Source organism: Vollenhovia emeryi, unplaced genomic scaffold (assembly GCF_000949405.1).
Source record: "Vollenhovia emeryi isolate VEMERY1.0 unplaced genomic scaffold, V.emery_V1.0 DF939156.1, whole genome shotgun sequence".
NCBI classification, from domain to species: domain Eukaryota; kingdom Metazoa; phylum Arthropoda; class Insecta; order Hymenoptera; family Formicidae; genus Vollenhovia; species Vollenhovia emeryi.
The window spans coordinates 267,034-281,193 of record NW_011967210.1 but is presented as its reverse complement, the minus strand read 5'-3'; the positions used below and the strand labels follow the sequence as shown (position 1 = coordinate 281,193).

Genomic DNA, 14,160 nt, shown 5'->3' with positions numbered 1-14,160 from the left:
TTTAGATCGCACGACACGCCGTGTGCTCTACGCGATCTGAACAGACCGATCGGCTGTGTGAGGAGATCGATTATTAACTAATTAAGTCCGTCGCGGCGAAAGTAACGTGCGGTGGAGAAGTACACTCGCCGCCGCCACTAAAATGCCGCGAGTGAAGCTGCCTGACTTTGATTGCATTGCGTATGGCGACAAAGGATTAAATTTTTACAGTAGATACGGAATGCAGATTATTAGTGGCGAGCGATTATTCGATTGCGCTGAACTAATTAGATATTACAGTTCGATGCACCGTAATTGTCACGTTGAATTGCATCAAATTATTTTTTCTGAATGTCGCATGTAACTCGTTAGTTTTAATAATATTAGACCAACGGCACACGATACTCTTTTTCCTACCGGATCGCCTGCGAGAGCCAATCAGGATTTAGCCTCAAGGCTAATGAACTTGCAGCTTTTATGGAATAGCTGCAAGTTGATTGGCTACACATTTCTCGAAACTAGAACTTGGACCAGGTTCTAGCATCGTGGACACAGGCCTTTAGATCACCTTGTCCAAAACTCTGCATCCCTATTGGCTCTCGCAAGAAATCCAGTAGGCAAAATAGGATCGTGTGCCGTTGACTTTACTTAGCGATTGGTGCACGCAAACTATACTGAAAGTATAAAAGCGATAAGAAAATATTGGCAAACACTCCCAACGTTTCTCTTCGCATTTTCTATGTTTCAGCTGTGCGAAAAGGAAGCAAACATGCCGCTCTCAAAATATAAACGTCAAAAATACCGCATCCGCTCTTCATAAATCAACCTAATCGCATTCAAATTGGCGAGCACGACAAGTATATTATACAACGAAAACTGCTAACGTAATGCTGTCGAGAATCGGCCGAATTGGCGATCCTCGACGAGGCACGGTCGTTTTTCTGAGACTGCTCGCGCGTCTCCCGGGCCATTGCGGATCATCGTTATTCAATTAGGTCGGGAGATAAACGTCGAGAAGAGAAACGAGGGCGCGTCTCATCTCTCGGACACCGACGCCCAATTATCTCGCGAGATAAACCGCGACTCTCAACGGAATGCGTTACCGGCGACACGTGCATTACCGGCTCCCGAACACGAGAACCCTGAGAAATGTTGGCGTTCTCTTTAAAGCCGCGACACCTCGCAGAGTCAGTCCGTTGACTCCGCCGCTGAGTTTTTCTCACGAGCGCCTTTTCGCCGCCGAGATCCGACGGTTTTCCTTCCAAGTCGCATCGCAATTCCTAAGGCCGGTTCTACATTGGTCGCAGCGTCGCAAGGGTCGTAGACTGGTTCTAATCCAATGCCGATCGGTCGAATCTATGATTTGCGACGCTTGCGACGCTACAATACGATCAGTGTAGAACGTTAGTTGCCGATAAAATATAACTAAATTAAGTCAAAAGCTAACAGTTTATAATGCAACCAAGTTAAGTTAAAAGTATTTAACTTTTTAACTCAACTTTTATCTTTCTAACTGGACCCAACCTTGATAATATCCCTTCCAATTGTTTTTCCTTGCTGTCTCCAAATTGCCCCCCAAAATAAACAGAGATAAAAAAGCCGGACAAACTGACGTATTACTGACTCAATATTAATGTGTTGACCGTGCCAGGTTTCTATAACGCAGATGTTTAAATAAACTTCGAAATGACAAGAAAATCTCGAGACACGGAAGTGGAAGGGCAAATCCCTATTTGCCCCCTGCAATTCGTAACGACATGAAACGTACGTGGCGAGAAGTTAATCGACTTACCTTGACGAAGGAGTGAAACTTGATCTTGCTCGGCGACACAGGCGGGCTGTTGGGCTGCGCCGGAACTTGCAGCAGGTTCTGCACGTCGAGAAGGTGGCCCTTCCGCACGTAACGTCTGCTCTTCGGGCTCGTCTGTATGTCGTCCTCGCGCTTCGCCTTCTTCGCTATCGTCGTCAGCAGCCACAGGTTCTCCTTGACGGTGTGCTTGCGCATGATGAAGCTCATCCTGCGGCTGTTGGCGGCCGGGTCGGCCTTGCAGATCCTCCGCCACACCCGCGACACCATGCTGGCCGAGCACAGGTCCTGGGACGAGAGGAGGGACAGGATTTTCGACACCAGATTCAGGTGGTTGCTCTCCTCCCCGAGGAGAGACAGGAAGTCCACCTTGCCCCTGCCGGTGTAGTCCAGACTGGGCCGTCGGTTTTTCCGCAGCGACGCGCACAGGCCGCGGTGGCTGAAGTCCAGCTTCTTCGGCTTGATCTCGGACGTGGCGAGCTCGGTGATGCGGAGCTCGCGCAACCTGTGGCGCTCCACCGACGTGAAGGCCGTCGGGCTGTTGTCCGCGTCCGCCGGTATCGAGACCCGGATCTTCGGCGGCGTCGTGACCCGCCGCGATTTACCCCGCGGCGTGTAGACTAGCTTCACCTCCTCCCGGACGGGCTGCGAGGCCACCGGCGACGGGGGCGGCGAGAGAATCTCGAGGTCCGCGGACGCGGGGGTGACGGGCACCGCGACCCTCCAGTTGTCCCGGCTGGCGAGGGTCTTGCCCGGGGGCTCGTCGTAGGTGCAGCTCGGGGTGGAGTGCGCCAGGCCGAGGCTGATGCGCGACACTTCCAGCCCCGAGTCCTGCTCGCCATAGTGCTGCTGCTGCTTCTCGGACGCGGGAAAGTCGAATTCCAAGGCGTTGAGCCGATGCTGGAGCTTGGAGCGACGCCGCTGCATCTTCTCGCACGGGAACGGCTCCGCGCGGTACCACTGCTTCCTGGCGGAGAACAGCGCGCCGGTGGACGAGCGCGTCCGGTAGCCGGGCACCCTCGCGGCCGGGGTGCAGCCGCTGGCCTGCGGCGTCACGATGGACAGGTAGCCGCTGTCGACGCTGTCGTAGATGCCGCTGTCGCCGGAGACGCCGCACGGCGTCCGGACGGCGTGCGCGCCGTCCACGTCCTCCATCGCGCTCTCGGGACGGCGAAACGATTCGGGGGCGAGCGACACTTTCGGCGCCGACTACCTCGCCGCCTTCCGCTGGACGCCACGCGAACGGCGCACCGGAAGCGGCACGTCGAGCGGCACTCGCGTCGCCATCGAGCAGCGAAACCGCGGGCCGCTTCCGTCGCCGGTCGAACGTCGCGTCTCAAGTGTCACCTTCCTATCTGCGCCAGGGCGACGACTCCGACGCTTGTTTATTAACTCGAACGACCTCTCGAAAACGGTTCACTTCACTATTGTCCTCTTTATCGCGCAGATAAGATACGTAAAATCACTTGGCCGCTCCGAGGTGAGAGACAGGTGCGTAAACGCGTGTTTACGTATCTCTTGTCTTGGGCACCGGGCGTCTGACGTCTTGAAACGACGAATCACCGGGAGAGACCGACGGGCGGCGCGTGCCCCGCGACGCACGAAACGCAACGACGAGCCGCTTCGATATTGACACGCATCGCCTCCCGCTGCTCCAGCGAGGCCTCCGCGAGGCCTCGTCGCCGCGCTGGATCGCCTTCCTCCCGGAAATCTCGCGCTTTCCCGTCACGCCGCGCCGTCGATCTACGCCGCGAAGTTCGTCCCGCCGGACGGGCGCGCGCCTACACGTTTCCCCGACACTCGCGTCGCTTCACACCGCACTCACGTGTGCGTCGCGCGGGAAAACCGCCCGGCGCCGCTTCCCCCTCTCCCGGCCCGACTCTCTGCTCACCCCTTCTGCCGCTAGCCGACGGTCGCACGGGGGAAACACCTACCCCTCCCGCACGCGCGCGCCGCGTAAACGATAGGACTAACCTCGGTTCTCTCGCCGCGAGCGGCCTTTATTTCTCGGCCCACGACCGCGAACCTCGAAAACACTCGGAACGTCCTTCGCGACGCCGCCGCCGCCACCGAGTAGCGTCGCACACCCTTGGCCAATTATCACTGAGCTGCGCTCGGGGGTGCGCGCTGCTCGGGGAAAGGTGCGCGCGCACCCGCTCTTGCCCTCTGGCGCACCCACACGCTCCAACGTTCCACCGACACATGAGAACACCGGCGTAAACTTGGTCGTCGCCGCGCGCGCAGCCTCTGCCCCCACCAGCCGGCCGCCACGCGCGCCGCCCGGCGAATCGCGGGCGCCGCCTCGTCCCGCCGTTCGTTGCCAAGCGGCGCTATTGGCCGAGCCGCGCGCCGGATGCTGGAAAGCGCGGCTCCGAGCTTTTGTTGCCGGGGAGATTTCGCTCTTCGCTCGCCCCATCGGACTCGCCGCGTTTCGAACGGCATTCACAATATCGCAATTGTCTCGATCGTGATACGATAAGCGGCGCGGGCATATCCGATCGGCTCGACTGTCGCCGCGCGAATGACCCTGCGTACGGCGCGCCGTAAACACCTCCGCCGAAAACCGAGCGCGGATTCCAAGAAATGACGTAAACACCTCGGTGAAAAACAATCTATTGGGTCGAATTGTTCGGCGCGGCGGATGTACCGCGTGTCTGTTGCGTCGCTCCTCGTAACGCGATCATTTCCTACGCATACGATCGTCTCGTTCGAAAGTTCTTAACATTTATCAGTCGCGTTTAAGTAACTGTCGCGATCCGTAATCATATCGTTAATTTTTACGGTGATTTCTACGACACGACGAACCGTCGCGTGCGGTTGCGATTCGTTAAAAATGCGACTTGTACTTCAAATTATGCGATATTCCTCGCGACCAATCACCGTAGAAATTAACAAGATATGATTTGACATCCATTTTTGTTTTGATATCCACTTGATTGCTCCCGTTACGAAAAATCAATAACGCTCTCGTGTTACCGACATTTCATGCATGCAGCACGGAACACAACCAAAATTGGGCACTGCATTACCAAGTGGAGACTTTATCGGCAGTGCTTGAAAATAGGTGCAGCGGAGTAGTTTCAAAAATGAAAAAGGTCGTAAGGCGCTGAAATCAGCCGAGCGAAAATGGTATCAAGCAAGACGCCGGCGTGGCCCATGGACCTAAGAATCTCTGGACCGAGCATACGGCGAGGGGGCTGGCAAATTTGCGGTAAGGGGGGCGAGAGTGCTCTCCTTTTCTGTCCTCTTGGACCTCTCTTTCTACAAGAGGTCACAGTGACCTCTTGTAGAAAGAGATACCATGAGATACCAAGAGGACAGAAAAGGAGAGCACTCTCGCCCCCCCCCTTACCGCAAATTTGCCAGCCCCCTTGCCCGTTCTCCCACTTCGTGCTCGGTCCAGAGATTCTTAGGTCCATGGCGTGGCCGCTTTCAGGTTTCTCCAGGTTTCTCTCTGATTTATAGTCGTAAAATCGTTAGTTTGTCACGTTGCGACAGTACTGAAATGGAGTCCAGCAAATCCGAGTCTACCCCGAAACAGGCTATGGTGTATATTTGCGGAGGTAAAGACGCGCTGCTTTTTTACTTCGCTCCTCCTAACCTCACTTTCTCGCGAGATATAACTTTTGATACACTTGTGCCAATTGTCGTTCAATCTATCGTATTCGCGTGTACATTGTTTTCGCTTTGAGACACTGGCACTTTATAAACTATGTCAATTGCTGCCTTAAATTGTCTAGTTATGTGTAAGCGGTTTTAAACCGACAGAGGGAAGTTTCTCGAACATCTCCACCCTCGAACGTAGCACATGTTAGGCTGATGGCAGAGAACAATCCGTAAACGCTTAAGACTGGCTTAGTCGTAGACGTAGGGCTTAGTTGTAGTCGTATACAATAGCCTTTCACGACTTGCGTTTCTCTCTGCCTTGCCCTACGTCTACGACTAAGCCAGTCTTAAGCGTTTACGGATTGTTCTCTGCCATCAGCCTTAATCGAGTTTTAACTCCGTTGTTTCAGAGTGCCATCACGATAACGAGATTCGTCCGCGAGATCCAATTCGATGCAGAGAATGCGGATACAGAATCATGTACAAGAAGCGCACAAAGAGACGTATGTTTTCTACCGTTTTCAGTCTAAAAATTCAAACGTCCCTCGATGAGACTCGAGGGGTTGCTGGGGTGATTCTGCACTTTTGCACTCAAAACTGTCTGTTTCGTGGAAACATTTGTGTAATATACAAATTAAATGGCTTAGGTGTACAGATCAAAAGCAGCTTGCTGTTCCGACTAAATTAAACAACATGGCATCGCTGAAACTAATAGCGAATTTGATTGCTTGCACACTAGTGCGCACTGCGTGCAAACTAAGGCCAGTTTATAGTCGATTTTTATATTCAACTTTGTCTTAAATATATGTTCAAAGAGTATTTAGCCAAAACATAATCCGTATGGATGCTATACAGATCATTTTACTGGCTACGAAGTACTTGAAGAAATCTTTAACACGATTCTTAAATATAAGAATTGACTGTAAACAAGCCTTAGTGCAGGCAATCGAATTAATTATAAGTTTGTAAGTCTAATAAGAAATAATAGTAAGCGACATACTACATGTACTGTATGCTGCTCACTGTTATTTCTTATTGGACTTGCAAACTTAGTTTCAGTGATGCCTTTAATTTAGCCGGAATAGCAAGATGCTTTCGATCTGTACACGTAAGCCATTTAATTTGTATATTACACAAATGTTTCCGTGAACTGTCGATCTCTAGGCCCTAGAAAGGTGCAAAAGCGCAGAGTCACTGCAGCATCCCCTTCCATCAAATATCAAGACTTAATTTTGCTTGCAGTTGTCGTGTTCGACGCGCGATGAAGCACACGGGAAACGAGCGACGGACGACGGAAGCATGTTGTAACGTTAATTCTGTTCTAAACTCGTAAGAATATTTATTTTTAACATACGGATCGCCAGATATTATCAATAAAACTGTACATTATTTCACCGGAAATTAACTTTCGTCCTGCCCCCGCGTTACCTCCCGTTCCTAGAGTTGGCAACGCAGAGACGCACGCGTGCTGATCGCGAGTCGCTTCTCGTACAATTCGCCCTGGAAATCACCGAATCCAACGGACGTTCCCGCGGTTCGACGAGAATCCGCCTCGTGTACATCGGTGCGGAACGCGCGATATACAAAAGACGCTTTAAGCAATGTTTCCTCCTTTTATTTACAATAAATAAAAATTACATTCTCATCGGTATAGCTCAACAGAATTCGCAGAGTCGGGAAGAGAAGTGGCGGTGACACCGGCAAGGCTCGTTGGCGTTATTACCGTTGAATCCCGTTGTCGCTTCTCCAGGTATACGCTTATAAAATTTTCACTCCGGTCCCATTGTCTGATATAAGTGTATATACGGGTGTGTACGGGCGTAAACGGCCCGGTACACGGTCGCTTTCGAGTCAGAGGTTTCACGAGGCTGCGACTCGAGCCGCAGCCGCGTCTTGTCGAAGCTCGCGGGAGTACGCGGCGTGTGTTTCGCGCGAGGACGAGATTGTATCCTTTTCTCTCTCTCTCTCTCTCTCTCTCTCTCTCTTCATCTTTCTCTCCCACGGAAAAACATTTATAAAATCTTAAAGATCCTATAATACATATAAAATACTATACCGCCAGGCGTCTGCGAGTGTCACCGTTCGCACGCTGTGCGTATACAAAGTTTAAAACATCCGCGAGGACACGGAATCGGAGCGGAGAGTCTTGTCTCTCTCTCTCTCTTTCTCTCGGAGAGACGCCGCGCGCGTCGATTCGGGCGACGAGGTGGCCGAATTCCGCCTCCGTAAAAATGTAAATCGGTGCGACCACCGTCTGAGAAAGCCGTGCAAGCTCGAGACCTTCTCCCCCCCCCCTCTCTCTCTTCTCTCTATCGCCCGCGAAATCTAATACTGAGTCTGGAAGAAGCCCTAGCCAAGCCAACCTTTTCTTTCGTGAGGATCGTAGACGCGAGCGCGCGCGCTCTCGACAAAATAAATACGCCTCTGCTCCCATTTCTTCTCTTTTTCTATCAGATACGCTTGTACTTTTTACCTTAGGATATTAGTCGGGATATTCGCCACGTGGTTCTTTCCGTTGCTTATCACAATACGGACTACTTAATCGAATATCATACAAGTATGTCGAGTCTTGACAAACATTTACCCGAATTATCAGACTGTACAGTATATATATTTTTTTATAATAATAATAGCGTGTGCGCGTGGAAAGGAAGATATCGAGATGTACAATTGCACGCTCGTGAGAAATTATACGGTCCAGTCTGGTTCCGAGAGGACAATGATAGAATTATAATATGTCCAGTGTGAAAAACTGACCGGGTTTCATCTCAAAACGGGAGAGACACCGACAGCACATGTAGACACGCAAATTATTATTAATTGTACGCAAGTATTACCGTACCCGGTCCTTTTTTTCCCTCCTATAATTTAAACTGCGCGTACGGTCGTGGACAGAAAGGCTGTCCGACATACAATAAGTTTTTGGAATATTCGCATGTATCGTATCCGTGAACAAAAGTCATATCTCGCATGACGGACTGCTTTTCCGAAATTTATAAAACGTTGGACAACCTTTCTGACCACTCGACTGTACGTCTAATTCGTAACTAGAACTGTTCTGCCGTTGGTGCCTTGAATCAAGAGACCGTTGAACAAGATCGCCCGCTTGATTCAAGAAGCAAATCATATATGCACGTATATGATTAAACGCGTCTCATCGCATTTTATGACCTCCATCGGCAGCGTTCACGAATCTATCGCTTCATCATCGGGGCGAGTCCCTCGATTGCAGAAATTCGACGCGCAAACTGCCGAGAGACCGTCTTGAAATCGCGTGCTCGAGTCTCAAGCGGGAAAATCGCCCCGCGATATCCACTTTGAATACGTAACGCGGCGTCTACAGTGAGATTTGTAAGACGTAAGATCGAAGAAAGCGACCTACCACAATCGAATGCGACAATAATCGCCGGCGATTGGTCATTTTCTTAAATCTTACGTCCTTAAGATCTCATTGTAGACGCCGCATAACGCGTCCAAATCTGACCGACTGGTCGCGCGCCATTTTTCATAACGGAAGGGCGGGAGGGAGAGTCCCCTCAGTTTTTCGCAGTTCATACACGTTTGGGAATCGCCGGGCCGTTCGATCGCAACGATTTACGTCCGCTTCTATCGACGCGGATTAATCTCAATCCCGGTTACTTTTTTTCTAAGGAAACAGTGAAAAGTGAGCGAAGCTCGATCGGGATCGAAGTGAATTCGCATCGTCGGACATTGGCGCCGTCAGCGCGCGACGCACTTCGGAGCGCTCGTTCGACTCGAGTCGCGGCTACGTTCAGCGCGCAGCCGCGCCGCGCGACCGTTACTCCCGCGAGTAGCGCGCACAGTTTCCCGCGTCGCGGCCGAGTTCTTCGCGTCCCCGGCGTACGCGGTCGCTCCCGGAGCCGCTCGGCACGAGGAGGCCGTCGACGGGGAGCACCGGTGAGTAAAATCTAACTTGTACTGCGCCGCATTTGGCTCTCGAACGACGAGACGCGCACCGGCCGTCCGCCGTCCCCCGGTTCGAGGGCGCTGCCGCCATTTGTCGCGCGAGGCCTTTCGACAATCGGCCGCGAGACAGAACAAGCTCTCCGGCAATTCTTAACCGGAGTTAAGATCGACGCGCTCGCAAGTCGTTTCCTTGCTCTCCCCGCGACAAATGTAACTTTACCCTGAACGCCGGGAACGCGCGGCGTTTCTGATATGTATGCACGCGCACGCCGGGAGAGTCTCGCGCGGCGCTTCTACAACGTATCGAAAAAATATATATATATGTGTATGTATACGTGTATATCGCAAATTCGAGCCGACAATTTGGAAAAGGTACGCTCGGGATCGCGTGCAAGCGGCCGAGAGAGAGAGCGAGAGAGTTACACGCGCAAAAAGAAACGCAGACGTGCGTTACACGCTTGCGATTTTGGGGAGCGTCGCATCGCCCCCCCCCCCTTCGCCACGACAAGTCCCGCCGAACGCGGACTGTGTTGGCTTGGCATTTTCCGATACGCATCCTGGAAGCTCAGAGAACGACAGACGTACACCCCCTCCCTCCCTCCGAAAAAATGCTACGTTAGGCTACGCTACACTGATATCGTTTCAGCGCGAACGTGACGCGGACTGGACCTCGTTGTACATCCGTCTCGGATACGCTATCCCGCGTACACGGAGAGTATTTTCTCTTAGAATCCTGAAGATCACGTGACCGTGGGACAATATGGCATCTTGAACAACTGTAGGAGTTTTTTTTAAAAGTTTGCCATACATTTTACCCAAAACCCAGGATATGGAAGTGACGCGTTACTTGTTAGCGCTGGGGCCCCGATTCTCGAAATGATTCGAAGAAGAAACGTGTACGAACATTCTGCTCCGACAGAAAAGCTGAAAGTCGACTGGTTAAAGCCACGCGAGTAGCCAATCGACTTGCAACTTTTCTGTAAGAGCAGAATTTTCGCATACGTTTCTCCTTGGAATAAATCGAAGAATCGAGATCCTGGTCCACAAACTTGCTTTAAGTAAACTGCGAGCCTTAAGCCGTAAGAAAATAACTAATCACAGGCATTTATTCCCCTCACTCTCACCTGTGATCGGTTAATTTCTTACGGCTTAAGGCTTACAGCTTACTTAAAGCAAGGTTGTAGATCAACACTAACGCCGTTACCGTTACAAGTTACCTGTTTTTTATAACGGACTGGTAACGACGTTGCCTTTTATATTTTGAACCTAGTTATGAAATATAACTATACTTTCTTAACAATGGATCAGTTTAGTCGACCTTAATTGGCATTTGTTATTTTTAATTGATCAAACAAATACCAGTTAAGGTTGACTGATTGTGAAGATTGACTTAAAACTGATCCATTGTTATTTATTACTGGCAAACCTAAAGAGATTATCACGTTTATACTTTCTTACATTTGATCTTCGGGCACCGATCGATATTCGTAATCTATTATTATCATGGGCTGTTATATTTAAGATAAGTTAAGAACTGTCGCGTTAAAAATTTGAACGAAAAATTAGTACGATGAAGAAGCTTGATCAAAATTTTGCATTTACTTTATGAGCGTTTGAAAATTGATCCCCTTAAAAAGTTTTCATGGTTTTTACAACTTTAAAATAAAAAGTTGTTTAATATCTTTTGTTAGTGAAAAACTATCACAGAAGTAGATGTTTCAGTTTGTCTGATTTCGTTTCAGAATAAAAAAAGTAACGACAACGAATTACATTTTTTACTCGGTAACGAGTAACGGTAACAGTTACTTTTAAAAAGTAACTTTCCTATCCCTGGTAAAATACTTATTGTAAGCGTAATTACTACTTTCTAAAAGTCAATCGGTGCATTGTCACACGGAAAACAGTTATAAGTATAGCACTGAACAATTCTCTTATAATTGCGAACCAGTGACAATCCACTCTTTAGAGAGTAGTGAAATGTATGGCACAATTTCAGAAAACTCTTAAAAATTGCAATATTTTCCGGGTAAATTTTAAATGAAAATTCTCTCCGTGCATCGTCCCTCTTGTTCCCGGGTCTCAAGCACACCCCCTATTTAGGTACGAACCGTGATGACCGGAGTCTGATTATGCGGAGTAGGAAAGACATTCTCGTGCTCGAGTGAAATATCAAGACCGCGCGTAGCGTTAGATAGACGGTTAACTGTAAGATATATTTATATATACGGTTGGCTGTTCGCTCGTGGAAGGTGCACGGCCTCTCCGGGCTGCTCGCCGCAGTCGTATTACAAATCGTCACCAGCGAGAAATCATGCGAAGAGCTGTTTTCCATGTCGAAATAAATAAATTAGTTTCCTCGAGCCTGCTCTCGCTCGCTCGACAGAGAGAGAGATTGATAAGACGCGTAATTGCAAAGTGTGTAACGCGAGAGAAATTCACGCGGTTCTTCGACGTGGACAGTTCGATAGATAGCAGGAGGCTCGGTTATCTTCAACAGAATCAGCGAATCGGTCCCTCAGACCATGACGATCGATTAGGATTAAAGAAGTAACTAATAATATCAGAGTATATACGAGGGTAACTAAACGGTTCGGCAACGCGTACCGGAACTTATCGAGATACTCACCGCTTGACTCTTGCTTACAAAAGAATCTTTTAAGACACGGAAGACCGAGGGGAATTAAAAGCGCTTAAATTTACAGGTAATCTGAGCAACCGACACAGCTTCTTGGATTTCTTAAAACTAGAATGGAGTCTAACATGATTTCTCGTTATATTATACATAAATATATACAAACACATTTTCTCTTACGTCAACAATAATTCTCATAGTTCATACTAATATCGTACAAATACACATATATATGTATATATATATGTATAAGCGTGCGTATGTTGTGTGTATTATATATGAGTTTCATATACCAATTTAAAGTATAATATTAATTTGTAATATTAGAATACTCTTCAATATGTCGAAAGTAACACGTTTGTGCTTTAAATATATAGAATCACATGCCAGTCCATTGCACCTCATGCTCACTACGAGAAACACTATTGCGTGTATAAATATTATCGAATGACGGGTTTTTCTTTCGTTTTTACCTCATACGTGCCGGTTTCGAGGGGAAGAGTTTAAAATCTCTTGCGGGAGTACTGTACGAGCAGTTGTATCTGTTTGCGCAATTTCGAAATTGATGCCGCGATAGAGGAAACGCGCTCGTGACCGTGTAAATTCTTCATTAATGCGCATCGCGTTATTGGTACTCGCGCGAATGCTACTCTAGGTTCATACTTTTCTCGCGCGATCTTTTGTAAAGTCCTCAGAAATTTGCGGAACACTTGGCGACGGCAACGTAAAAAATTGTAAACTGTACTTGTGCACACGCGGCTCTCGAGTAACGTGTCGCTTCAACTCCTTGCACCGTTCATTTTCCACGAAACACCTCTTCAAATGAGAATCGTCATTAGTCGTATATCACCTAGCGAAATAATTCTTCAGGACGACCGAGATTTTTGTTTCTTTCGTTAGGATATCTCTGTGATGCGTTTTATATATGATATATTATTATAACCGCGTTTTCTCTAAGTAATATGGCAGATACACCACTCGAAAAGAATTGTTTAGCACGCTATGTCGTTTTGGCACTATGTATCCTCTATCCTCTGTCTTTTGTGGTCTTCCTTCACCGCGGACTCCTCCATAATTCTTTTCTGAGTATTCTCTTTTTCCCTGCTACATTTACCCGCACTCCTGTCGCCGTGAATATTTGTACTAGAATCCGTCTCAATACTATGTTCAACAAAACAGTGTACCTGCAACTCGTTTAGAGTACGCATAGATACGGGGCAAACTTGGCACTTGTACGATTGTAAACTGTCCTCCGCCCTCGCGTCCTCCGCCGGGACGACCAGCGGGATCGGTCGCTGCTCCTTGACGACGTAGTCGCGTCTCTGCTGATTAAACTGAGGGCTGCGCAGGCGAGCATCGCCGATGGCCTTCGGTTTCTCGGGGACGAGCGACATGTGATATGGTCGGGGAACGTCCACGTCTGTGGTCGCCTTCGCGTATTGCGCGTGGAGCGCGTGCTGCGGTATAGGCTCGCCCTCGTCCGACGAGGTCTCGCTGCCGCTCACGACCGGCCCGGGCAGAGCCTCCGAGTCCCACTGCGCGACCTTCGCTGGATCCTTGTCGCCTAGTTTTTGAGCCAGTATCTGTTCAAGGAAAAATTCGTTTTATCGCTTTCTTTGTCTTGTTCTTCAAAAAAAGTGCGCAGTTGCGCACAGTTTCAGCACGAACCTGCAGACTATTAAGACTATTATCACAGTCCGTAGTGTCGATATCATTCAAGTTGACGCCAGATCTCTCCATCTCCGCATACGTTCCAAACGGAAGTTTGCCCAGGCATTCCAACTTCATGATGTGCATCTTGCTGCGTAGATGCTTGGCCAAATGTCCATGTATTCTGAACGCCACCTTGCAGTCTGTACACTTGAAAGGCCTAGGGTTGCTGGTAGTCGCCGCGCCAAACGTAGACGTCATACTGACCTGATAACACGAAATATTTACTCGTACACACTTCGTGCAAAACCACACCACGGTCCTCGCTGGAGCCGTTATTTACCTTATTATGGTGGGAAACGGATCTCTCGTGCTTCGTCAAGTGGCCTTTAGTTCGGAAAGAAACTGCACAATGGTCGCATCTGTACGGCCGCTCAAAATAATGAATATTGAGGTGCAACCGTAACTGACTAGGCTTGCTGAACACCTTGTTGCAAATCCCGCATGCAGTCCTACCGTCCTCCGTGACACTGTAATCGTATTCCAGCATTTCAGTTTT

The 14,160-nt window shown here is 49.2% G+C and overlaps 3 protein-coding genes across 3 annotated transcripts in view; 1 reads left to right on the top strand and 2 right to left on the bottom strand.

Moving 5' to 3' along the window:
- LOC105564998 overlaps nt 1-3,445 on the bottom strand; it is a 37,414-nt gene extending 33,969 nt beyond the window's left edge. The window contains exon 1 of the mRNA XM_012017802.1: nt 1,772-3,445. Coding sequence (XP_011873192.1) covers nt 1,772-2,941 — 1,170 coding nt within the window. The 5' untranslated portion in view covers nt 2,942-3,445. The remainder of the gene's footprint in view (nt 1-1,771) is intronic.
- Nucleotides 3,446-5,097: 1,652 nt separating this feature from the next.
- Nucleotides 5,098-6,793, top strand: LOC105564997 (DNA-directed RNA polymerases I, II, and III subunit RPABC4). The gene is made up of 3 exons (XM_012017801.1): nt 5,098-5,349; nt 5,803-5,895; nt 6,635-6,793. The coding sequence occupies exons 1-3, from the start codon at nt 5,292-5,294 to the stop codon at nt 6,655-6,657; spliced, it is 174 nt and encodes a 57-aa protein (XP_011873191.1). The 5' UTR covers nt 5,098-5,291; the 3' UTR covers nt 6,658-6,793.
- Nucleotides 6,794-11,337: 4,544 nt separating this feature from the next.
- LOC105564996 overlaps nt 11,338-14,160 on the bottom strand; it is a 30,695-nt gene continuing 27,872 nt past the window's right edge. Inside the window, exons 6-8 of the mRNA XM_012017800.1 lie at nt 13,945-14,131; nt 13,620-13,868; nt 11,338-13,534 (exon numbers count right to left, since the gene is read on the bottom strand). Of these exons, the coding sequence (XP_011873190.1) occupies nt 12,968-13,534; nt 13,620-13,868; nt 13,945-14,131 (1,003 nt within the window). The 3' untranslated portion in view covers nt 11,338-12,967. The remainder of the gene's footprint in view (nt 13,535-13,619; nt 13,869-13,944; nt 14,132-14,160) is intronic.

Bases quoted from the DNA above. Each gene is read 5' to 3' on its own strand.
- LOC105564997 (XM_012017801.1), top strand. From the start codon at position 5,292: ATGGAGTCCAGCAAATCCGAGTCTACCCCGAAACAGGCTATGGTGTAT. The intron at 5,350-5,802 runs GTAAAGACGCGC...CCGTTGTTTCAG, and splicing joins TATGGTGTATATTTGCGGAG to AGTGCCATCACGATAACGAG. The intron at 5,896-6,634 runs GTATGTTTTCTA...TTTTGCTTGCAG, and splicing joins CAAGAAGCGCACAAAGAGAC to TTGTCGTGTTCGACGCGCGA.